General features: G+C 40.0%; 1 protein-coding gene across 4 annotated transcripts in view; it reads left to right on the forward strand.

Annotated features, from left to right (window-relative positions):
* The window catches only part of LOC102778462 (transcription factor SOX-6-like), a 102,196-nt gene that overhangs the window by 50,099 nt on the left and 25,771 nt on the right, over positions 1-26,326 (forward strand). For all 4 annotated transcript variants that reach the window (XM_087843323.1, XM_087843320.1, XM_087843321.1 and 1 more), the window contains 5 exons: positions 2,253-2,342; positions 9,916-10,088; positions 12,562-12,630; positions 22,001-22,121; positions 23,056-23,135. In XM_087843323.1, the coding sequence (XP_087699449.1) occupies positions 2,253-2,342; positions 9,916-10,088; positions 12,562-12,630; positions 22,001-22,121; positions 23,056-23,135 (533 nt within the window). The remainder of the gene's footprint in view (positions 1-2,252; positions 2,343-9,915; positions 10,089-12,561; positions 12,631-22,000; positions 22,122-23,055; positions 23,136-26,326) is intronic.

Genomic DNA, 26,326 nt, shown 5'->3' on the forward strand with positions numbered 1-26,326 from the left:
AAAACATCTCCCTCCTTCCTCTCTCATCCCTCTCTTCTTGTCCTCTTCCTCGTCCCCTCTTTCTTCGTACCACGCCGCTCTCATCCCCCCACAGTCTCCTCATCTGATCTGTTTATCAGTACGAGGAGTGTAAATTGTGCAATAGAGTACACATAGAGTTGACTTATGCAGATGTGTCTTGGAGTTATAGGTTGTATTTTCTTCACTAAGTGCTCTCATAAATTGGGTTCCTTGATATTGTTTGATACAAGGCGCACTGCACAAGTGCACATTGGCGTCTTCAGGTCTTGTGATTAGAAGAAAAGCCCCTCATCCTGCCTCTGTCCCACAGCCTCCCTCGTTTACCAGCCATAAATATCACCCCTTGAACCAAATGTACACACATACTTATCCTGTGGAGCCACTTGTACAGTAAATCTGCAGAAAAAAAAATCAGGTGGATTCCATTGTCCGGAGGGGTTGGAAGCTACGTTCATTACATTACTTTACTTCAATGTGGTCCGCCTGCCTGGAAATACCCGCTGTTTATTGTCTAATTTGGGAAATCACCCCAAGAAATTTCTGTCATTTTTAAATTGTTTCTTTGTTCTGTATATATCTGCCACCCTATGTCGGTGCCATTGCCCCCCGCCCCCCTCTTTGTTTACATTGAACCCATGTGACGAGGACGGCTGCATCAGCTTATTTACAACAATCATAATCCGACTGTAAACATGCAAGGTTTTAATGGACCTAATAAGGAAGCTGTGCTCGGCCGGTGGACGGCATCTCATGACCGCACAATGGGCCCATACGCACAAACTAAACATTAAGCCATTCACAATAGACCATGTGCCCTTATGAATGCCTATCGCGCCTTTTGTCAGGATAAAGGCACCACAAATAAGCTATTGTCTGACTTAACCATTCTAAATCAGGCAATCCCTTAGGGGCATGTTTTCCACACTGCACCCAGGAATGTCTCCTTTTTTTGTACGAGTGTGTGCGTGTGCGTGTGTGCATGTGTGTGCGCTTTTTGATGTCCTTGGTGACTGAGGCCTCCTCATGGGTCCGTGCATGACCATGACACCATCTATGACACACCTGCCGGCAGAAAAACAAGAGTGTATACACAAATGAAGGACCTTAAAGATTTGTGTCGTAACGTGTGCAGAAATTGGACATACAGAGTAATTAATGCAGGTGCTGTATTTCTGAATGTAGTGCTTATGCTTAAAGGTATAATCCTTAAGATTTCAGGCTTTTCTGGTGTCATCTTTGGTTTGTGGTGGTGACTGAAACAGAAGAACAACTTGTATTTATGTGTTTCTAGCACACGCTGTAAAAATTTGGTACACTGAGGGCTGAGAGCTGTCAGCAGTGTTTTCTGACAAAGTCATCTTCTGAATATTACAAAAGTTGTGTTTGCACTGGGTTTCATGCTCTCTCATCCTCATAGGTACCCTTTAAACAGAGGATGATATAGCAACTATATTTTTGCCTCCATTTGGAAACAAATACTGTTAAATTTAAAGGGTTTATAGTGGAGACCGATCACAACACAAAATATACCTCAAGACTTAACAGGTTATACTTGCTTACATTTATTTGCTGATGCCTGACAATGTGCACACTTTACTGTTTCTTCATTCGCAGGTCGCACACACAGACAGAGGCACACAAACAATCCCGCTTGCACATGTGCAGATATCTGTCTGTTTGCCTGGTGAAGAATTGAAAAGTTCCCATTGTTGAAGTAAAGTTCACAGCAGGACTCCAGTTGAACAAATGGGACCTTATGAATCTTATGAGACCACGTGTCTCTGATGTCTATTATCCTGAGGCTATGAGACACATTGTGAGAAAAAAAGACAACCATCTCTAAACAATGCAGACATTCTCATTTGGTCAGCTGCTGCATTTTTTTTTTTTTTTTTTTTTTTTTTTTAGATAAAGTAGGAGGAAATTGTTTTTTTCTTCTCCTTGATGGGAGAAGAAAAGTTTTTTTTTTAGTTTTTTTTCTTGTGTCTTGTCCTTTTCATATTTTTTATTATCATCACTCAATTTTCTCCTCTTTCTACTACTTCCCCAGTTTTATGTTTATGGGCGACAGTCAGGCCTCCTGTGAGACCTCAGCATTAGTATCTGAACAGGTGGACTGTTGTAAAATGCATATTTCATTTTAAATATGATGCTATTGTCTGAAAGTTACAAATTGAAACAGACTTGATAAAAGGAAACTAATTGTTTTGTTTGTTTGTTTGTTTTTGTAGAACCCTCTTGCATGGAAAGACTCCTCTCTAAAGACTGGAAGGAGCGCGTGGATCGCTTGAACGCCACTGAACTCTTGGGGGAGGTTAAAGGTAAGAGTGAGAAAGATAGCAGCTACTACTATATCTACATTCTCTTTCAGGGAGATGCTAAGTGTATGCTGATAAATACTGTTCCTGCTTTAACTGTGCCCTTTGCCACAATTGGCAAAACAAGAGAAAGACAGCAAGCGTGTCGTCCCCCCACCCCCCACCCCCCCTCCACACACACACACACACACACACATGATTAAACATAACATGATGATTAACATGAAACATGATTAACATGATTAAAATGAAATAGTCACATTTGTAGTCCCATGCCTTAATGCTCTTTATACACACACACACACACACACACACACACACACACACACACACACACACACACACAATAAGTAGTGCCTTTTTCAAAACCTGCAGCATCTGCGGAATCTCTCATTTTTCATTTTGGTTCACCCAAATATGAAGAGTGTTATAAATAAAAGCTAATGGTACGTGCGCAGAAAAGACACTGTTGTGCAACGCTAAATTCAAGGGTAAGAAACGGTTAGATACGCTGCAATTCTCTGCTCTGTGTGTATACTTGCTGCATGTTTCTGCATATGAAAGCAGCACAGTAAATGGTAGCCAGGCTTACCTGTCGAGCAGTAAGGGTGGCACTAAGTACTCCAAATTGTACCTTTGATTAAAGGGTGTGTATGAGAGGAGAGGTTGCACATGGTCCTATTTTTTTTTTTTAGTCCACATCAGCAAATAGCATTTTTGAAGGCATAAATCACACAGAGACAAATGATTTCTCAACCTGCTCTGGTGTTGAATGAAGTCAAAGCCACTTAGAAAAATAGTGCTTGTTCTCAACGCTGAAATGCAGATCCGATATTATTGATGGTTTTCTACTTTTACAATTATCTCCCCCGGCATGTTTTACATCTCCTGACTTTGTAAAGTTCATGCATATTTTGAGCTGTCGTAAGAACGAGGCCTGTAATATATTAGAGCCGTGTAGAGCCTCGATCGCAGGCAGTGAGGCTGACCGGTTAGTACAACAAGTAATAGAACAATAAAAAACAATGAGAGTCTTGAATTTACAGAACTGTGTAGTTTGTGTGTGTGTGTGTGTGTGTGTGTGTGTGTATGTGACCGCGTCTGACTAAACTACTCACACATAAGAAGAAAAATTGCTTTCTTAAATTTCTAAAATGTGCTTATGGTAGTTAAATAATAAAAATAGAATGAGGTAGAAAAACAAATGACTGATATATTAAGACAGGGAAATGCTTTCTGTCTCGAGGGCTACAGCATTTTCTGTTTGTGTGCCGTAACACAAGTTGTTAACGGCAGAGCAGTCGAGCTGCCTTCAGTGAGAGGAACCGTTTGTGATCGTCTCCGGCTGAAACGGCAAGTATTTCCTCTGTGGAAAGTGGAAAAAGGGGACTACAGAGAACCTTCTTCAGCAGAACAGCGCAGACATTGACTTTTATTGTAGGACACATATCAGACGCTTTTTCTCTGTCGTCATACTGACTACCTCCATCTACACAAGCACCCTACTTATTCAGATAAAATAAACACCCTTAATCACCCTTTGCATAGTAATAATTTAGCATAGGTTACACAACTCATTGAGAGTGCTCTTGTGCCAGATAAGTGCAGGGATACAGTAAAGTTATTCAAACTAGAAGAAACAAGTAAGATGAAATTCAAGTAAGAATGAAGTGAAGGTAATTTCCATCAGTAGAAATGATCTTTATCTTTGGATTCTTTCTGTTTTCACTGTGAAATATTAAAATGAGACATTCAATTCAATCACAGTGTAGTTGCTATAGTGTGGCACATTTTTTACATGAAGACAAAAACAGCTGTCCTCTTTGATTGCTTAAAATGAGAAATTATAAGAAGAAGCCAAAAGTCGTGCTCTGCTTCCCTCAAATGCTTTTATCTTTCTTATATAAAAAGGTTGTTAATTTAAAGTTACATACGCACTCTTGTCTGCACAGATTTTCCAATTTTTTTAATCTCAAACCAAAGTCCAAGTCCAAGGCCAATCAGCATTTAGCGATTCTTTTCACCTTTCTTAATCAACCTTTATATAAATATTTGTTACTTACTTTTTTTATTGGTATTACTATCAGTCCCATTGTTGCCATATCAAATAGGTTCAGGTCATTGTGTGAGGAGACACACAGGATAGAAAACTTAAATTAGGAATAAAAAATGAATAAATCAGTTCATTTTAATTAAATTTAAACATTTTTGACAGCTACAAAAGGTACAAAAAAGTATTTTCAAGGGCACGTTCCTGCTCAGATTTAAGCCTCTCATGCTCCACTTGTTTTGATGTGCTTTGCAGATTTAGTGCCTGTCACATGTGTCTTAATCTATTAAACGTACCACTTTTTTTGGTAAAGGATATGCAGAAGCATCTCGGCCTCTTTGAAAGTGACTATATTTCTGCATGAAAAGCAGCATTCAGATGGAATTTATTTATGACACAGAGGAGGAAATATTATTATTAAGATAAAGACGTATGCAAATATGCTAATTGTCTAATACTGCGTGAACTAGCAGAACGTTACATTTGCTTTAAATAAGTATATATCTGATATCCACCTGGAGTCATGACAGCATTATTACACTTTTGATGATTAGACAAAGTTTCTTGTAACTTGAAGAATAACAGTTAAATAGCATTTAACTGATCATTCAGTAGCCTCAATTAAAGTGCTTGTGTGTTCCTCAATAAACTTACTCTTTTTTAAAAGCACAGTGCTTTATATCACTACTTTACACCTATTTGATAGATTTGGATTAAACTTTTTTCTTTTTTTAGTTTGTTTGTTGGAGCAGACACAACATACAAATATGTTTTCCTGGGGAAGAAAGACACTAGCGTGCAATCTATTGTCATGATATTGATGGCCAACAGTAATCCCACCCAATAAAGGTTAACAATTTACAGGATGCTCTATGTTTGAAAAATACAAGTTAATCTTATAATGACAAATCAAAGCTTTATGGATCTGTGTTTCATGCAATTCAGTTTTGGTGACTTTAAAAAGTTATTTCTGTCATTTCTGTGATAGAAACCCTCCTTTACCATCTCTTTAAATATTTGATAGCACTTCAGCGGAGACAAGACAAGAGTATGCTTGTCTAATCCACAAAGTTGGACTCAATTCTTATGTGTTAGTTAAAGACACCAATAAATATAGCATGTACCAGCACGCACGCACACAAATGATCACACAAACACGGCACACAGATGTCTCTGTTCATCCAGCTGTGTCCTCACTAAAGAAAATACTCTCGCTGAATTCAAGCGTTTTATTTCTCGATGGTTGAAAAGAAGCCTGGTCTGGCTGACCTAAATACGCAAACACAACTGTTGCTCTGTGTCTCCTCACACAGCGACCTGGACCTATTTGTTCAGTCGCAGTTATTTTTAGGGTAAAAAAAGCTCATTGACCTCCTTTTATTTACTGGAATGTTCATTACCGGTCAGGTATGGCTTCAGTTTGCCTGTGTACAATACATTTATGTTTATGTGTGAGTAAACATTTTTTAGCTACACTACACCATGACTCACAGCAAAACAACTGGGAATGTGCCCAGGATTAATATATAAACACTATGAAGCTCTAGAAGGAGGTGCGTGACATTTCGTCTAATTATTTGCTCGTAGTTGCTCTTCATTACCATGTCCTGATATCCTCCTTAATAATATTCTAGCACTAAGCTTTAAATACTACTCTTCTCCACTCTCTTATTCTTCTTCCTGTCACAAAAAATGTTGTTTTAGTCACAGAGGGCAGCAGTTCACTGGTATTTTTCCCCATTTACAACCTATAGCTTTGCTTTTAATTAGTTTTTAATAGAAAAAGAGAAAAAAGATGAATGGATCAAGCAGAGCTGTGCAATTCTGTCAGATGATGCTAGCGAATCTTGTGCAAAATTATAAAACTGTAACAATTTATTTTGAAGGATTTTTAAAAAAAGATTTTCTCCTGTAATTGTCGTTGCCTTGAATACAGCAGTTATGCATTTAGACTATTATCGAAACATGATAAATTAAAATGAGAAGAATGATTTTATTTCTTTTATATATTCTTAACCTTCATGAGACTACACTACAACAAATTAAGAAGATGCTGGCTAGAAAATAACTGCAATGGAAAAAGAATAAAACCTGGACACCTCTCAGCTCAGCAGTGTCACCAAAGTTTCAGATGATGAATTAGCTGTTTGCAATGGGGATATGTATGTGGACATTTTCATCTTTTTTTTTCTTTTCCAGCTTTACCTCGTCTCTATTTTTTGACATTTGGGTATTCTTAGAATTCCTGGTTTTGACATTTCCATGTTTTTTTTCCCTGCAAAGTCAGAGAGCTCATATTAACAGATGGATGGAAAGTGTCTGATTCTACTGTCAGATGCATGAGCAGGCACATCTGGCAGCAATAATCACACTCAAATTCAACAGTCAGTTAAATAAGGCATCTTTCTCACATTGCAATTTTGTTCTTTTTTTATATATATATATATATATATATTCATATGCAACCGCCTGTCTGGAGAAGCGGGCTGTTTGTCTACAATAAACCTTAAAATTTGGCAGACTGGATGTGAGATCTTTACACGCCGTTGGCTTGCAGAGAGCACAAGCGTGTCTCTGGACAACATGGAGTGACTGTGTTTGTCTTGGGGTCAAGAGTCAGAATGTTTGTTGTGGTGTAAGTTTGAGGAGACTGTTTAGTCTTGTAGAGAGCAACGTTGGGAGTCTAGCACATAGATCCCGTGGTAAAACAAGATGGTTTGGCAGAAGCTCAGCACAGTCAGAGACATCAATATGTTAGTCAGAGGTGTGAGCCTGTGAGTGGGTGATGGTTTGTGTGTATTTTTATGTGTGGCTTTTGTGTTCAAATGTGTTTGTTGGTGCATTTGTGTGTTTACAAAGAAAGTGGCCTGAGACATAACTGTGTCATATGGTTTGGGGATTCACAGACAGCCGTTATATTACTGAATGTATAATAATAAAAGAAAAAAAATTAAACAATGCAAATATAAACAATTTTATTCAGCTGAATAGTTATTTGTGCATGTTCTGATGTAACAGTGCCTTCATATTTATTGTGATGTAATGAAACATCATATGATAATCAGATGAAATCTTGAAGCTTGGGATGCGATTCCAGTGAATGAAAACATCACGTAAGCGATTAACAGACACCTCATACAGAAGTAAGAGAGTTCTGGTTCATCAACACATCATCCCAATCATCTAAACATAGTGAGAAAACAGTTAATGGCTTTCTGTTTTGGCTGGACTCCTCGGCAGGTGTCAGGAATAATCCTGACGGATGGAAAACGGAAACATCTGAGATGATTATCGGTGCCAGAAGTGTTGGAGGAACGCAAGGCATTGCGTGTGGAATGCAGAACCCATAATCCACATGAATCATGGAGCTGTAATCGCAGTTGTTGCTGTTACACAATAAGCTGTACTTGACTGTAAAGAATGCCAGGGAATAGGAAGGAATCTGTGTTAAGTGTGTAAGTTTGAAGACATGACAAGATTATAAAGTACCTATCAGTGTTGCCAGACTGAATCGCCAGAGATTCTTGGTGAAGGGTGAAAAGGGAAAAATAAACTTTAAAGAAAGGTGGAGAAAAGTGGTGACAACAACAGAAATGCTGTGAGGAATGAGATAAAGAGAGGAAAAAAAGTCGGGGATCTGATGAGAAAAGAGGGGAGGAGAATAAGAATTAGGAAGCTGGCGAGTAAGGAGCAGGATGCAACAAGAGAGTTGGAAAAAGAGAAGAGGGAATAAAAGGAGGGTGGAGCTGATGATAGGAGGAGGTGTGATAACGTAAGAGGAGAAGACAGAAAAAAAGGTGGGAAAAGAAAACAATAAAAAGAAACAAGAGGAAAATGATGAGTGGCGAGAATACACCATAGGGAGGATCAGGACTTGGAAGCGGAGTAACTGATGGGAAGGTCTTTTGGGGGAAACCCGAAAAAATAGAAAAAATAGACAGAATGAAAGCATGAAGAAAAGAGACAAGAAGAGGAGAATGTTGCCTTTGATACAGGGGTGCTGAGGGGTAATTTCTGTGTGTGTGTGTGTGTGTGTGTTGGGGGGGCACTCTGTGGTACAATAGGGGCCTGACAGGACTACAATGAAGACTCTGTTAGTATGCAGGTAGTGTTGGGGCCACCCTGCAATATCCCTACATGGCCCCAGGGCAAGACCTTACACACACACACACACACACACACACACACACACACACACACACACACACACACACACACACACACCTACACACACACACACACACACACACACACACACACACACACACACAAGACCAAGAACTTCTAAACAAGATATAAACAAGATATACTTCAGTGTGGTTGTGCTTTAGTTTACGCTTCACTCTAGTTACTTCCTGTTACTTCCTAGAGTGAAGTCAAATTTGCCTGCTTTTCCCTAATTAAATCTTCAAGAAGTCTGTCTCTTCCATAAAAACTAATTCCTGGAGATGGTTTAAGCACTCTTTGTGCTTGTGGCAACTCCCAACAAATAGAGCCCAACCAACTAAAGACAAATTGTATGTACCCATCCTTTTTTCTATTAATGTCACCCCAAAGATGTTATTAATGGGATGTCTGAGAGGGATTGTTTTGTGTTGCTCCTTGAGAAACTCTTGCTAGTTTTTGAGGTACTGTGAAACACTGGGAACCGCATGAGAGCTTGGTGTCATGAGCAGTAGGTTAAAAGTAGAGTTGAAAGTCAGACAAACTTTGAAGTGGAGGACAGGGTGTTCCAAAGTTTGGAAAAAGGTTTAAAATATGTCAGCAGTTATAAAGAAAAAAAAAAGAAGCAGTTATAGCATCCAATATACTGGTTAACAGACAGTAGGTCAGTTGATCAATGTTATTTTTTTTACATAACTTATCAGGATTTGGAAAATAAAACACATGAGGAAATGCCAGTGAAAAATTTGTTTAAAAAAAGAGGAATGTGGAAAACAAAAAGCATTCTCATTGGAGTAGGCCCAAAAAACCCCCATGAGTATCAAACTCATAAACCCGACAAAGGGCTGTAACAGCTACTTATTTTAAAAAGGTTAAGTCAAAGTGATTTAATTGTTCTCAGGAGCAGATGCTAAGTGGTGGCATGCAGTGACAAGACAGAAGATAATAAGTAGTAAGATGTAACTGCAAGCCTGCTAATTTGCAGGAGTTTTAGGAATGAGAGTTTGTAAAGGGCTTGTGTTAGCCAAACAACGGCTGAGTGATTGAGGGTAGGCTATGCTTTGGTGTGGAATACATTTTGTATAAATGAAAAATGTTCAAGGTGCTTTCAGCCAGAGAAGAAAACTTATTTTCAGTCATGGCTCTTTGGTTAGAACTACATGAAACATTGTCATGACCTTCATGAGTTGTTTTGTACTCGTTAAAATTCCCCCCTGTCTTTTTTATATTAACTGATCACTTGAGATTTTGTATTAATTTTTCTGCCTCAGCTGAGCAGGATCTGAACACCTCTTATGAACATCCAGCCAGTTTGCAGTGTTATCAACTTTGAATTGCTACTCTTGCTAATTTCCTGCCCAGGTACGCCAGAGTCGCTGGAAGAGAAGGAGCGCCAGCTTTCCACCATGATCGGTCAGCTGATCAGCCTGAGGGAGCAGCTTCTTGCCGCCCATGATGAGCAAAAAAAGATGGCCGCCTCGCAGCTGGAGAAGCAGAGACAACAGATGGAGCTGGCCAGGCAGCAGCAGGAGCAGGTAAGGAGGGTCCTTGGATGTGTTGGATTTGGGGCTGTACAATGAGACGTAGTTGGGTAAAAAGAAAGAAGAAAAAGACGTTAATAGTGTACATGTGTTGGTCTATGTGCAGGATAATGTATGGGGTTTGGTGATATGAATCACACATAGTTCATTCCTGTGTGTTTATGCAGGGGTGCATGTAGAAGGGGGGTGGGGGTGGAGTTTCACCAGGGCCCCAGAACACTTACTCAAGTACTCTAATGTACTTAAGTATTTCCACATACTCAATGCACTTTGTAGTAAGCAATATATAATTAATTAAAATGATCCACAGCTGGAACATTAAAGAGATGTGTCTTGCCCCCCCCCTCCCGTGCCACCCCATTTTTTAAAAAAACATTGGAAACGAAAAATATCAATCAATAAATAAAGACATACATAAATAAATACAAAATATGTATATGATTGGCAGGGCTTTAAACTGTCAACAGTTCAATTTTAATATTCTGTAATTCCTTTTTTTGATTCCTTTCAGGTATTATATTATTTTATTCATTCAACTAAATACTGAAATTTGAGGTTATCATTATTAAAAATAACAGAAAATTAGTCCAACAGGGCGAACAGCACATCTAAATGAATACAAATGTTCAACTTTACCAGGTTACATTAACCCATTAACCCACGGATACACTTCAAATTACAGAGGTTAGAAAGCCAACAGGACTTAACACAAACCCTTGTCTTCTTGTGAATGCCTTCCTCTTAAACTGTTTGATCTATTGAATGTGAAGGTCCAAAACCTATGAAAGTGTACAATATCCGACACAAAACCCCTGATATTTAATAATTTTCCAGTAATAAGTTAGTAATTTTTTGCTGTAATTCCTCGAATTCCAAAGCTTTTCTTTTTTCCAAAGCCACATTGTAAAAATGTTATCATAACTGACATAATGGCCACAAAGGAGACCCAACTTGTAAAGGAAAAACAAAATGTCCCTAACAAAACGCGCGTAGGTGTATCTGTATGTCTTTTGACTGCACCTTCAAAAGTTGTAGCAAAAGCGTCTCTTAGGGTGCCAGACGGCGATTTCAAAAAAAACAAAAACATTGTGTGACAGAGAAAGAAAGCGAGAGCCTACGCAGAGAAGCGTTTAGGTGAGCTGCTCTTTGTTTTCACTGTTTGCCGACACGTTACTGTAGGTTGGCATATGACAGGCTCTGTTTGGACAAGTCCACACCTCCCATCACAACACATTCCACCTTTCACAGCTTTACAAAGGAAACAAGCAAAGTGGAGAGCGCGAAGAGAAAGACAGATTCCAATATCAGCCAGTCATTTGGCTGTTGAGACTTGATAGGATAATGCCCTACAGACAAACCCGAGAAATCTGCCTTTAATGAAATATGACATGTGTGCAAATGGGGCGCCGCCTCCCATTCAGCAGCCTGTAATTACATTTCGGAATAAATATACTAAACGACTTCTCAAGGAAAAAAAAAGAGGGGCAGCTGTTTTACTTTTCTGGCTCAGAGTGGGCGGGATCACGTCGAGGACGTACTGTCCCTTTTAGGACTTTAACCTCTCACGAGTGGCCGCTCCCAGATGTCAATCACTAGATGATGCTTGGCCTTTTAACATCTGACATTGAATGTTTTTCATTAGAGAATTTTACATCAAAACAACAACAGAGAAAATTATCACCCCTCCTGTTTATGTGTGTGTGCGGGAGGGGGGAGGCTTCCACAGGCACATTGGGTGTTGTTGGCTGATGTAGTAAACATGCCAATCTCACAGATTCAGTGTCAGTTAAGAGAATTGTTCATAAACCTTCTGCACTGCTAATTGCTTGGATTGGATGCACCATCCATCACACCAGCCGAGGCTTTTTAGAGATAATAATCTGAGGTCAAACTGACACATAACTCAGAGTCTCTCTACCTGTTTTTGATTTACTGTACTGCATTTGAGACATGATTGACCTCACTGAGAGTTTTCAAGAGCAAATCACTTTGTCTGCCACCTGTCGAGGACGGATACATCCTCATCATCATCTTGAGTACCAGATGACAATCTTGCCTTTTAGTATTGTAAGGCTCTTACCTTAAAATGTAAAATGGCACGAGAAGACCGTGTAAATCGACATGATATAACATAAAAGTGAAGAGATTTGGATTCATTTTTCATCATCACCATCTTGGACCCTTGTATTTTTTATTTTTTACTTCCATGACTTCTTAGAGCAACATACCATTTCTGACAAGCCATTTATGGACATTTTCCTGTATTGCTTTCTTTTATTTCCAATTAACACACACACACACACAGACACACACACACCCTGTATGCATACTGTTTGTTCTTTAATATTTTAGAAACATGAACACGGTACAGAAATACAGATTATCCTTCTTCTCTTATCATCATTTTCACTCTTCCGCTCTGTGTGTGTGTGTGTGTGTGTGTGTGTGTTTGTGTGTGTGTGTGCAGATTGCCAGACAGCAGCAGCAGCTGTTGCAGCAGCAGCACAAGATAAACATTCTTCAGCAACAGATCCAGGTTAGTAGCCAAACACACTTTAAACATCTACATATATACAACCAGACACACACACTTTCTTTTTTCAGTCTTGACCTTTCTTTGCGTTTACTCCTCCTGCCCTCTGCAGACTCCTCTTGTTTTGTTTCTTGTCCATCTCTGTGAGGATGCCAAGAACTTCTTATCTTTTGTCCTTTGTGCAGATGATCTAATTATTGTCTGTCCAAGCAGTTCCGTGATCATCTTATCATGTGTAATTGGAAAGCGGAAATAATACAAGAGGTTATGGCCTTTACTTTTGTGCTCTGCCTGCTGTTAAGAAAGCAACACCAAAAGCCTTCAGATACACACATAAAACACACAGTGGTGACTCAGTGATTGCCCTGGTTATAGCTGGATCATTCACTGTAGCATTGATTACTTGGCAATTGATACCCAAAGGTGCTCAAGGCTTATACTCTTCCTCTTTTCTCTTTCTCTGCAGCATTTCCTGATAACTGTAATGTTTTTTAACCATTAAGCACATAAATGGATAAACATCTGTGGAGCGTGTACAGAAACCTGCAGGGAGATGCGTGAACTCACTTTTCTGGCTTCTGCTTCTTTTTCAGTTTTTCTGTTTCAGTGAGCCATCTGATGCACTGAGATTTGTGAAGTGTTCACTGTTTACCTACATACCCACCAAGAAATTACCACCAGCTGTGCACCAAATGCTGATCAATTTGCTCAGCATGGCTGACTGTCACATGGGAATTTAACAGGTTTATTTATTTTAAGTGGTTGGCTCACAATCTGAATCCTCTGCCATCCGTTCATCCCGTACTACTTTTGACCCCCCGTTGGTCCCAAGCTTTGGATCTCCCTACTCTCCTGAGGTGTGATATAGTTAATGAGGGCTTACTTTCCCCCCTGCTCGTCTTCTTCTTCATCTTTTTATTATGAGGCCTCACCCTTGGATCTTAATAAAGCTCGGATTGGACTTCATTAGCCCTCTTAGCCCCAAGGGAGAGCGAGACCATAAAAAACAGCTCCTACTCTGATCCTGTTCCACACTGTGAAGCATGGATACTGTGTCATGTTTTTTTTTTTTTTAGAATGAAGAGATATGCAGAAGATGGCTCTTGAGAGCAGAGTGTTATCATGTGGAGCTTTGCAACCATCTGTTGTAAAGGGCATAATGTGTATTTCACTTTTATTTTCTTTGTTGAATTGAATTTGAAAAGGCCAGAATTACTGCAATCTGCTGTTTCATAAATATACAAAAATGAATGCAACAAAAAAACATTTGTTTTCACTGAGAAAAATGTGCTGCATCTTATTGTTATTTAAGTTATCTTTAAGGCAATAGCATTTGTCAGCAAACAAACCAAGCGCAGTAAGCAGCACATGGTGCATCTACTGTACAGAGAGTTAGAATTATTATGGCTAAGCTCCAGGGTTTAGTCACTGGGGTACGGGCTGTTTACGCTGTGTCGGATGTGTGTTGGCCTTAAACACACAGGCGGCGGTGCACTGGTCTGTTTCCACTTATCAAATCCAGACCTGAGCTCCTCTCAGGCCAATACTCTGAGGAGCTGACCAAATGCTACTGTTTCAGCTGAAAGAATGGGGCTCAGTGTGGTAAAACCACTTTTTAGAAGTGCCAGTTGTTGTTCATATCTTAATTTGAAACACTAGATGCCGTCCAGATGGAAAAAATAAGGAACCTAAACAAAGTTTCTGCTAGAAAAGTGCAAGAGTTGAAACTGCATGGGGTTTACTTTCAGACAGCTCATGCTATCTATTGCTTCATCCAACCAACCATCGGTCATTAATTAGCATTTATTTTTTGGACGCCTAATAGATTCTGAAAGTTTTATAGATCAGCGCTGACTTGTGAAAAACTGTGACTTATGTGTATCTGGTTTCTGAATGGAAGACAAAGTCAGTGGGAGCTGTTTTCCACTGCTTTTTTTCCTTCTTCCATTTCTGCAACTTGTTGTTGCTTCTCTGGCTTCTGTTCCAGGATGGTGTCAGTGTGTTTGTCAGCTCGTGTGGTGGGGGAGCATAGTTCAAAGTGACCCAGGTTTCCTGTCATGTGGTTTTAAGTGGTGTGGAGGGCCAGCGGGGGATGTCCACGGGTTAAAGAAACGTTTCCGAAGGCCCCATTCTGATATGGTTGCACACGCCGAGTCATGTACATATACACAAGTATGAAGAAATATGTTACACAGCAGATGTTATTAGATAAAATGCCTGCACGTGCATAACAACTCACACATGGTACTTATGCAATAACAATATTATAGCCATTTGATATCAAATTATCTACATTAGGACATACACAGTCAAACATACATACGTGTGCACATACACATATGTGCAAAAACTCACACACACATTCACATGTGCGCGTGCTCACACCCACACACAAACACAGACACACAAACAGTGGTGGCGGGCTCTTTGTGTGCCGTGGGCAGAGTGGCCCAGCCCAGCCTGGTGGCTGACAGGCATGTGTCTTTGTTAAGTCGGTTCCTATAATGGCTCTCATATGTGGCCCATTTCCTTCAGGCCCACAAAGGCACAGGCCCTAACCGCACCGCCTGGGCCCTAGCTAACGGGCTAATTAATGACTGCAAAGCCGCACTCCTCCTCCTCCTCCTCCCTCTCTCTCTGTTCTTCATTTATAACTCTTGTCTCCTCCTTCGCCTCCCATCCTCCTCCTTTTCTTTCTTTGAGATCTTGTCTCCGAGTGTTGCTTTCTTATTGTTTTTGCTTCATATTTTCAACTCTGTTCTATCCTGTGCCGTGATTTCTGTGTGCTGCCCTCTGCTGAAATGTGGCTTCTATTTACACAGTGATGAACTACAAGCTACGATATGGTTTTGATCGCCGTTCATAATTTAGGATTTTGACACAGTACTGGCAGTCTGTGACAGCTAAATAAGTTTCAGATGTAATTATTTATGCATCACAATAGATTTGATCTTCCCCTCTCTACATTCATCACTGCTGCTCTTAATCACCTAAAGCTTTTCCCTTGTCGATAAAGTGCTGATGTAAGGTGAGATTGCAAATAGCCGGGGTGTTAAACCTGCCTTAACACAAACAGGCACAAACACAATAATCCACACACTCACACACATGCATAAGAACTAATGGAGCAAGGAAATGGCTTAGATAGACAGGCAGCTCCTACGTCAGCAAATACAGCTTCAGACACAATGACTCGGAAAGCCCATAACGTCGATTGGACTCACCAGCTATGGAAAATGCCTAATTCCCGATTTTACAATGGCCCTCCCTCCAATCAATTAACCTCTGTGTTCGCCTAAATAAAAATCCTATAAGCAGCATACAGTAATTCTGTGTCCTTTAATTATAGTGTGTTTTCATTATGCTCACGTGGGTGTAACAAGATAGTGAAAGAAAGAAAAAATCTGCTCTCGTGGTGATTTTGGCTCGGAGACCAAACTGTGTTAGCTCCGCTTCTGCATTTATCACATGATACACCCTGCCTCAAAAAGGCAGTTTATGGACAGCTTTAAAACTGTTGTGTATACCCTAACTTTTTTAAGCATGCACAACAACCAGGTGGTAATGAAAAGATCTTGGGAAACTCTATCATGCGGTGGCCCTGAGAGGCCAAACGGACTGCAACTTAAGAAAACACCAGCAATAAGAAAAAGGCTGCAAAAGGACACAAAACACAATGGAAATAGGAAAAAACAAAACAGAAATAGAAAAATGAAAACAGAAATAGGAAAAAACAGATTTCCATAAGCACAAGTGAAGTGTTTTTGGGGAGACAATAACCCGACGGACCAGTTGCAGGAACCCAAAACATGGTAGGCGTGTTTTATCATGATTCATATGATACTGATGACGGGTTTTTAGGCTAATAGTTAGGTTAACACACTTACCGCTAATCTTTTCTTTCCTCACAAAACCGATAGATCCTCCACTTCTTTTAAGTGTCTCCCAGCGCAATTCTTAGCATATTTTGGTTCCTGCAACTGGTCCGTCAGGTTATTGTCTCCCCAGAAACACTTCCCTTGTGCTTTTGGAAATCTGTTTTTTCCTATTTCTGTTGTCGTTTTTTTCTATTTGGATTGTGTTTTGTGTGCTTTTGCAGCGTTTTTCTTATTGCTGGTGTTTTGCAGTCCGTTTGGCCTCTCAGGGCCACCGTAGATATTAGCTACTGACAGTGTTGGGGAGTAACGGAATACATGTACCGCCGTTACGTATTTAAAATACAAAATATGAGTAACTGTATTCCGTTACAGGTACCGTTTAAACAGGTGGTATTTAAAATACAGTTACTTTGTTGAAATAAATGGATTACACTGCGGTACTTTCCTGTTTCATATTGTGGCGGGTCAGGACTGTTTGGGTTTTGTTTGACAGCTACGTTCTGTTGTTCCAGGCGGCAGCGTTGCGGTTGCCATGGTTACAGGGTGACGCTCTGGCTCTGCGTGTTTCCTCCGTGAGAGAGAGCGCCTTTTTGTTGTTGTTGTGCTAAGCTAATAGGTAGAATGCAGAATGTAGCATCATGGGCAGTGTAGTCCGTGCTGCAGGGAGAATGGACTGCCATACTTGTTATGTGTCTGTGAGCGCGAGGAGGGAGAAAAAGGAAATGTATGAGCTGTCATCGAGCAAAAACGGGAGCTGGAAGCATGTAAATATAATAATAACCACTGCAGCCAAGAAGAGTGCCTGACAAGCCCAGTTGTAAGTAAGCTATTAAAACTCGACTGTAAGCTGTGTTCGTGTTTTCCTCCGAAACGTCCCGTTGGAGCAGCCTTTCGAAGCCTCTCTCTGTCTCTCGCAAGCAGAGTTGACCCAGACAACAAAGTAAAGCTAGTTTTCACGCTACAAGCCTGACACAGAACCCACCGTATTAGCCAGAGGTCCCTTTACTACGGTTCGGAGCCGGGGACCTTCAGTAACAGTAATAAATCACACAGCAATAGTACATTCACGTAGTTGTAAAATGCATGATAATATGTTAAGTAATCCAAAGTATTCAGAATACGTTACTCTCATTGAGTAACGTAACGGAATACGTTACAGAATACATTTTACGGCATGTATTCTGTATTCTGTAGTGGAATACATTTTAAAAGTAACCTTCCCAACACTGGCTACTGAGCAGCTTTCATTTTAAGGAGTGATGCACCACGTTGTGATCTGATATTTGGTCCTTTGTAATACACCATTAGCTCCTCAAGTATCTATAGCTAACAAATCAACAACAAAATTGCTACTTTTTGTAATATATAAATCATAATATATAATCTTAACTTGAGTTTGTATATAAACTGGAAAATCCAAATGAAGCACAACATTGTCCAAAACCAGCTATAGCCACTGATGAGCTTCACACTTGGTTAGCTCTCAGTTATGTTAGTGAAACTTTTGTTACACTAAATGATTTTATTAAAACTGCATTCAGCATAAATCGGGATTTTTAAAGTCCAGTCCCCCCACAGTTATCTGTCCTATACGACACAGAAGTGAATTAGCCAGAACCACAGTGTGACACTGTTAGTTGGCAGAAAACGGAACTATTAGAAATATTCGACATAGCCACTAACTACTTGCTTTCATAGTAAATATACCTATAACCTATTCAGCTGGTGCAATACGTTCAGATGTTACAGGAAAATTAGGTTAGGAGCTTGTCCATGAGAAGACCGGCAAGCTTGGAATATATAGTAGTGCCCAGAATTAGACCCAAGTCTGGTTAGGGTGCTTTCACTTTACTGTGGTCCTGCTCTCTGAAGGGAGCTGTGTGCTGATTTGAGGTCCATCACAACTGTTTCCACATTCTAAATCAAACTCAAAAACGTTCCTATTCTTCGAGGCCTATGGTTAATTACTGTATGCGTGTGTGTGTGTGTGTACATGTGCTGTAGCACTTGCTTCTTGTACAGTTTGTTATATGTGTGGTTATGTGTTTCAGTGAGTATTTTTTCCAGTTTTTTCATGGTTTTATTCTCTATGTAAGCTATTTTGCATCTCTAAACCCATATTTGCTGGCTGTAACTGTAAGTGTTGTCTTTCTTTAAGCATGCCTTTTTGATAAGTCGATCCTCTTTTAATTTAATTTGTAGGCCGTTGTTGGCAGTGCTGGAATAGCAGCTTTTGTTGCAGGAAATTTCCCCAAATGATGCCAAAATTGCAGTAACCTGCAGATATTGCATTATGCAGTAACATCACTGTGCAATTTTCTACACATTAGGCCTGTTTTGGGGATGCACTGGACAGTGGTGGAAACATTTTTGCAATATTTATAAGATAAGATTAAATATTGACAGAACAGTAGTGAGATGATGTGCAGTATGTTAAACCTAAGTTTAAAAATAACAATAAAAACATATTGATCTATTTGGCTCTCCCTTGTTCATTTTAAAGTTGACTCAAAGAGCAACATCACCAAAATTTTCAGGGCTTAATGTTTTTCAGTTGGTTACATACTTTACAGGCATACTTTGCAGCGGTGGATGATGCTGTGAATGTCAAGTTTAGTGTCGCACTGGTTCAAATCCACTTGTGCATACCTGGTGCAATCAGGCAACTATGTTTCTTTGTCTTCTCTGTTTCTCAAACAGATCAGCGTACAGACAGACCACATACGTACTCATTGCCCCCTAACCTTGCTGCCCTTACACAAGAGGACCATTAATTCTGTGTGTGTCTGCGTGTGTACACATGTTCCTTGTTGCCTAGGTGTGTATGTCGATGTGTCTGGTGGGCAGTTAGAGGAAGGGGACCTCGTGTTTTCTTAGTGGCTGAGCAGAGGGGGGCCCCTGCAGCACCACCTTCCCCAGTCCATTCATCCAACCTCCCCCCCTCCCCTTGGTAAAAGGAGATCTTTGTGTGTTTGCGCTAGTGAAGCAGCCCCAGTCAGTCCCAGTGTTCCCAGAGGAATACAATGAATGGGGGCATTTTGTCCCACTCTATAACCTACACCCCCCAACTTCACTCTTTTTCTTCTTTTTTTAGCCATTCGGACACACAGACTTGTTTTTCTTCTCTCTTCATTCTCTTTTGTCCGTGTCACAAGACGTCGGCCCTCTTGTCTGCCTGCATGTGTTTATAGGAATGCCTCAAAAGTACACTGACCTACAAGTGTGTTTGCTTGTGTGTGTGATGACTGCCTCCTGAGATATCAGGCTTTTTATCTGTGTGACCTATCAGTGCTGTCAGAGGAGCTGCTCAGGTGGCACTTGTAGCTCCACACATACCAGACCAAGCATGCACGTTGGTGGCTCATGCTCTGTTTTGGCAGAGCTATGTGTGGAGACACACACATTTGAGCATTTTTATCTTCATTATACAGTGTAGTGGTGAAGATAGACAGGACAGTGATGAGAGAAGGAGAAGACACACAGAAAAGGACCACGGGTCAGACTGGAACCAGGGCTGCTGCACTACGGCTCTGTTCCATGTAGTTGTCTGAAGTGGTGCACAGAAGCCTGTTCTTAAACCAATTATATACTTTTAAACCAACTGGTGATTCTAAATTGACCGTAGGTGAAAATGTGAGTGCAAATTGTTGCCTGTCTGTCTGTGTTAGCCCTGCGACAGACTGGTGACCGGTCCGTAGTCTAGCTTGCATCTTTTCCTGTGGCACCTGAGGTAGGCTCCAGTTGCCCATGTGACTCTGAATTGGATAAGGGGAAGAGGATGGATGGAATGGACAAAGCAGTGTATTTCTATTTGGTTTACTCAATAGCCCAAAGCTAGTTGATATCCAATTAACAATGATAAAAAAGAGTTTTGAACAAAAGTAGAAAATTCTCATGAATTCTGAGAAGCCATTTCTTTTTTTCTGAATGCAAAATGCTCTTCAGCATTAATCAGGTATAAAAAAAAATCAGTCCATGTACTTTTTGTTGATCAATTTAATCGCCTCAGCAAACACAGTACGTTCAGAAATAATTCCTTCCTTCTCTCTCTATTTAATTATGCTCTTTGAACCTTTCTACCTCAAGCCTTTCAATCCATCCACACACTAACCACGAACAGCGCATAAGACGGTCATCGTATTCAACTAATTCAGCAAGGCAATCCCGCTGCACATATGCACAGTAATCATGCAACATGCTGCTTGTGTATGCTTGAGCTCCAGCGATGAACCTTCCCTGGGAGGTCAGTGGGAGGGGAGAGGCCAGCGTTGTCAATGAATTGGTAGTAAAGGAGACGAATGGAGGTAGATGGCATTGAAGTGAGGAGGGAAATAGAAGGAGGAGGGAAGTGTCTAAAAACATTTATCTGAAAGCGTAACATAGTCACAAAGAAAAGTTGAAAACAGGGATAAAGCCAGAATAATGAAGAGCAGACTTGAAATGACAAGAAATTACGAGATTTTTTTCACTCACAAGTTGATTAATTGAGGAATCAATCACAGAGAAGAAAATATAGTAATATTAATAGTAAAGTCAGTTATTATCAGACATTTATTTGATTGACTTTGATTTTTGACCTCCCTAATATGGACTTTTTGGCTCTTTGACATTGCCTTCTTTTCTTCCTTTCTCCTTTTCAAGGGTTTTTTTTTTTTTTTAACTTAAAACATTAGTTATCCAGTAACTTCTAGAGCTCTATTAATGATATAAAACGACAAATTATAATTTTTAATAAGCCATTTGAACAAACAATCCTTGGGGGCATTTTTCTAAGAAAAAGAAGAGGCAACCAGAGGGAAAAAAATGCAAAAAGAGAAAAGACTGTGATAAAGGGAAGAGATAGAAGGAAAGAAGTGGGGTCGTCCGGTGGTTTAACACCGTCAGCCCTAACAGATTCCCACAGGCTCATCTTTGATTTGTGTCTTTTCAGTTCAAGCTCTCGGCGTCTTGACTTAGTCAAACCCACAGATTTTAAGAGCCTTTCAAGCTGACATGAAAGGCAGCTGTTAACCTCTCTCTTGTTTTAAAGGCCTTTTCTTGGCATCTTTACACTTGTCTCTTAAGAGTATACGTCTTAATTTGTTGTTTGGCTTCTGTTCTTCAACTCGATGCACCAGTTGATCATGTCATTGCCTGCATTGTTTTTTCCCTTCTCCCTGTCTTCCCCTTCCTTTCATCCTGATCTTTATCGTTCCTCACTTTAACCTTCCTTTGTGATTTCTCATTTTAAATCATTCTTTCTTTCTCTCTGCTGACTTTCTGTTTTATTTTATTGCTTTTGTTTCTACCTCTTTACCTTGTTTATTTGCGATTTTCTCGTTTCTCATCTGCCTTTTCTATCATTGCTCATGATTTTTATTCTTCTTTAAAAATCTTTGGTAAATCTTGGAGCTTTTTTTGCTGTTGTTGTCTGTGAATCTGTGTCTGTGTGTCAGTATTATTTAATGGTTACAGCAGTTGGCAGATATCTCTCCTCTCTTGTCTCTCTCTCCCAGGTCCAGGGTCATATGCCTCCTCTGATGATACCAGTGTTTCCTCACGACCAGCGGTCTCTGGCTGCAGCTGCCGCAGCACAGCAAGGCTTCCTTTTTCCACCAGGCATGTCCTATAAGCCAGGTATAACCCCACCCCACCACACACACACACACACACACACACGCAGTGGAATCCCAGTCTATGTTAATGAAATGTGTCAGGTGAGGAATGTTCTGAAAATTAGCGCAGAGATCCAATGTATTGCAACATGGAATTTCACGCTTTCCCTCTCCGTCTCTTTCTCCCAAGAGTTTTCACCTTTTGCACACCAACCCAACAATATAGACATAAGGGCGACGCACTCAGAAAAATCATGTATGTTGGGCATGCATACTGCATGTTTCGGCAGACCGTAAGGATTTTGCACAAACAGGCTCAAGAAAAAACACTTAAAGTCGCCCACAGAAAGAAATGCACCACACTTCATTGGACTGTCTGCACCACCTGCTTTCATCAAGTCTTTTGCACATTCCTTTCTTGCAAACATCCCTCCAGGTGCTTGCTTGACACAGTACAGCACTGACCCGTCATACGAATATTACTCCTACTGCATGAGCATTCACTCCCATGAGGCCGCAAAGAGAGGAAGAAATGAAGAAAGGGATTAAAAAGCTATTATTGTATACTCTCCTTTGACATTGGTCTGTTTTCAACAAAGGCTTGGACATGGAAAGCCTTTTAAGGACAAACAGTAGGGGTTATACACATACTCATATATGAATTTATGAGTGCATCACAATGAGGAAGCTCTGGACTTGAACTCTGCTCGCTCTGGTCTCAAGCACTCGAGTGTGCCGACAGCAAGCGTTAATAACCTTTGAATAAAATTTCTGTGACCCTTCATGGTTCATTTAGCATGAATAAAAACATGAGAAGAGTAAGGAAGGAGACAAAGAGCGAGACAGAGCGAAAGAGACAGAGAGGCCTGACTGAAGGTAAAGAGCAGGTTAGTTCTTGTGCAGTACACCCCCCACGACCTCGCTCTACAATATGTGTTGTTTTGGTTATTCAACAGGTGAGAATTACCCAATGCAGTTCATTCCATCTGCAATGGCAGCTGCAGCAGCGTCTGGACTCAGCCCGTTACAACTACAGGTAAGACACAAACTAATTTATCAGAACAAACAAGCAAAAATGTGTGTGATTTAATACTACTTGGAATATAGAGAGATATTTTTCCTCTAAATTAAAACTGTGTAAAACACGTGAGTAATGGCTTACCAGAACAAAATGATCACATACTTGAAACAAGACCAGAAACAGGCTGTCTGACAATGAAGTGATGAAAAGTGAGGGTGTGGAAGTTGGTGGGTGTGACTATTTTTCTGTAAGATATGCTTCATTTTCACCTGGATTCAGTTAATAATAGTATTATTATGTGAAACCTCCCGCACACTTGGCGATGACTCAAACATCTTATTGCCTTTGTTGTCAAAGGTTTGACTTTACTTGACATGACCTGATTAAAATGTTTTGTCCAACTTGTGCTGTATACTTTTTCATAGTGCCACTAATAATTCTTTTAATTCTGTCACTGAACAGAGTCTGTGTCTATTCTTTAAGTGAATGCGTTAAAAATCAGTTAAACAACTGCAGCAGAAGTATGACGTCTGGAAAAAAAGACAAAGAAAAAAAGCGTGACTGTTTGTTCGCCATTTAGGGGAATATACCAGAGTGCTGACTGACAGGTACATAAAAGCAGCAGCTGAGATGAGAGCAAAAATTGAACTAGCTGAGTAATTTAGATGAATCTATTTGCTGTTATTTAGGATGGGTTAGAAATGGGGCTGGTGGTATTCAGATGGTTTTTGAGTGAAATATGTAAATCATTTATGCACTTTTGATGTGTATTGAATGACCCTCTGCCTTGTTTGTGTGTGTTTCCTCTTTTACCCCAGGAGAGGGTCTAGTGAGAAGGAATAAAGAACAGAAAGAAAAACACCAAAAGTTTCAGATAAATTTAAAAAAGACTCCAAATGAGAAAAAAAAATAACATGACATGTTGATTAAAATAAAAACTTTTTAATACTTCCCATCAATTGCGGTCTTAGAGAACACAGCAGTCTATTAATCTATATCTAGCATGAAGTCTTTTCTGTTTTGAACGTCATGAGTAAGAAGCCAAGGCTATTGTGCAACTTGTTGAGTGTCTGGTAGACCTAACCTTGGAAGAGCCTCTGGCAAAAGCTACAATATAGAAAAGAACTAGATGCTTTGCATGTGAAGTGATAACTTCACGTACAATGGCTGCATAGTTAAATAAGCAGACAGAAGGTCTACTGTTATCAAAAGAACTGAGAGAAAGAGAGAAATGCCACACTTGGAGGTGTCCTCTGTGCAGCTTGTAGGTCCTGACCTTAAAAAAAAAATGAAGCAAACGAATTACCTGCAACCACAGTAATTTGTCTGCTGCCATTATTTGTTTTCTGATTTTGCTTTTTCATAAACCTAACCATTATTCCCACCTTTTTTATTCTCTAAAATATTCGCAACTACCTCAAAAAAAAATTCCATACAAGCTCAAATCGTTATTCTAAAAGAACTTGAAATACAAACAGAAGCTGGAACAGAAGCTTTCTTCATACTTTTAATAGAGTTCCTGTACATTTGATTTTTTTTCAATAAAGCAACGTGACACATTGGTAGAAGATGATGCTCCATAGGTTGCCAAAATGCTAGCCCTCTTATCCGCTGTTTGTCAGCTGTGTCAGACAAAAGCTGTTATGATGAATCACAAAGGAATTCCAACCCAACAGCACAACACCTGGCCCACACAATTCATCAAATATTTTACTGCTTGACACATGTGCTTTGAGAATAGCACTTATCCATAATGGTTATCACAGAGCACATTTCCAGGGGAGGGGGCAAATCAGTGAAATAAAAATGAAGAAAACCTCGACTCCCTAAAGATGCTTTGGAATTTCACAACATAACATCACACATCATCAACACTTCCTGCTTTACCTACCGTCAGCTGAAAAACAAAAGACCCCACGAGCTTTTTCACTGGCAAACAATACTGCTTCATCATGTCAGTTGTTACCATAGCGTGCCTTTTGGATATAACAAGAATCCTTATCTCAGTTTATTCAATTTGTATTGTGGTTTTCTCTTATCGAGGCCCTCATTAGCCGCTATTGACTTAGCAAAGCGCCATGCTGCGCTGAGGGGATTGGAGCCTCCTGGCTCCACTCCTGGCTTTGAAATTATCAAAAGAGCTGTACGGTGAGTGAGAGGTAAGAGGATGAGTGATGTCAGAGACGCAAACTCATTCACGTTTAGACACTGCCTGAGACACAGAGAATAAGAGGCAGAGAGAGCAACCTGAATGAAAGAGGAAGTTTCTCATCAAGGCATCGGTTGAAAACAAGTCAGAGACTGCCAAGAAAAAAAAGAAAAAAAGCAGCGAGACCGAGGAAGTATTTAGGCTGGGAAAAAACGATTATTTGAGGGATTTTTTTAGGAGATGGAGTACTGGTTTCCAGCATATTTGAATATTATTTTGACAATAATGTCAAAAGAAATCCTGATGATAAGATTTAATAATGGTACTTGTCTTGTTAGTTAGTCCATTTGCATCAATAAAATGTTTAAGGTGCACCTTTTGTGACACGGGACTGTAACGTGGGCTGCAGAATATACAAAAAGACCTGCGTAGTGTTATGATATCAATTAGCATTTTTACAAGACCTGGGTGTATTTACAGTATTAGCGTTCAGTATATAAACTGCAGCTTTCTGATGCTCTTCCCAACATTGCAACATATTGCTTTCAATATTTCAATATGCAGTGAACATATGATCATCCAGCAGTGACAGCTGACACATTTTGTTGCTCATCTGTCCTGTTGTGATCGATCCGTATTTGCATTTGAGCAGCTGTTACTGCTACCATCACCTATGATGATAATGATGATGCATACATTAAAAATCTGTATGGATATAAAAATATGAATCTATCTTTGGTTACAGTAGTTACTTTTACTCTTTCACATCACATCAATTTTACATTTACTGTAAAATTGATGTGATGTCTTGACAGGCCACAAACTGAGGCCTTACCCATTGTATTCATTTTAGATAGTGTCAGTAAATTTGCAGGAGTGACGTAGCAACCAGAGACTATACAAACCGAATGGCACTTCTCTACAATGGCTACAGATAACTACTGGCACAGTGAAGTGAGCGGGACCATAGATAAACCTTTCTCAACATGCAGGCAAGCGACTGAAGCGACCACCACTGAAAACGCAGGATACCACTAATTAACATGTTACCTTGTAG

This window comes from Neolamprologus brichardi, chromosome 7, assembly GCF_056152115.1.
Source record: "Neolamprologus brichardi isolate AB-2024 chromosome 7, ASM5615211v1, whole genome shotgun sequence".
In the NCBI taxonomy this organism is placed as follows: domain Eukaryota; kingdom Metazoa; phylum Chordata; class Actinopteri; order Cichliformes; family Cichlidae; genus Neolamprologus; species Neolamprologus brichardi.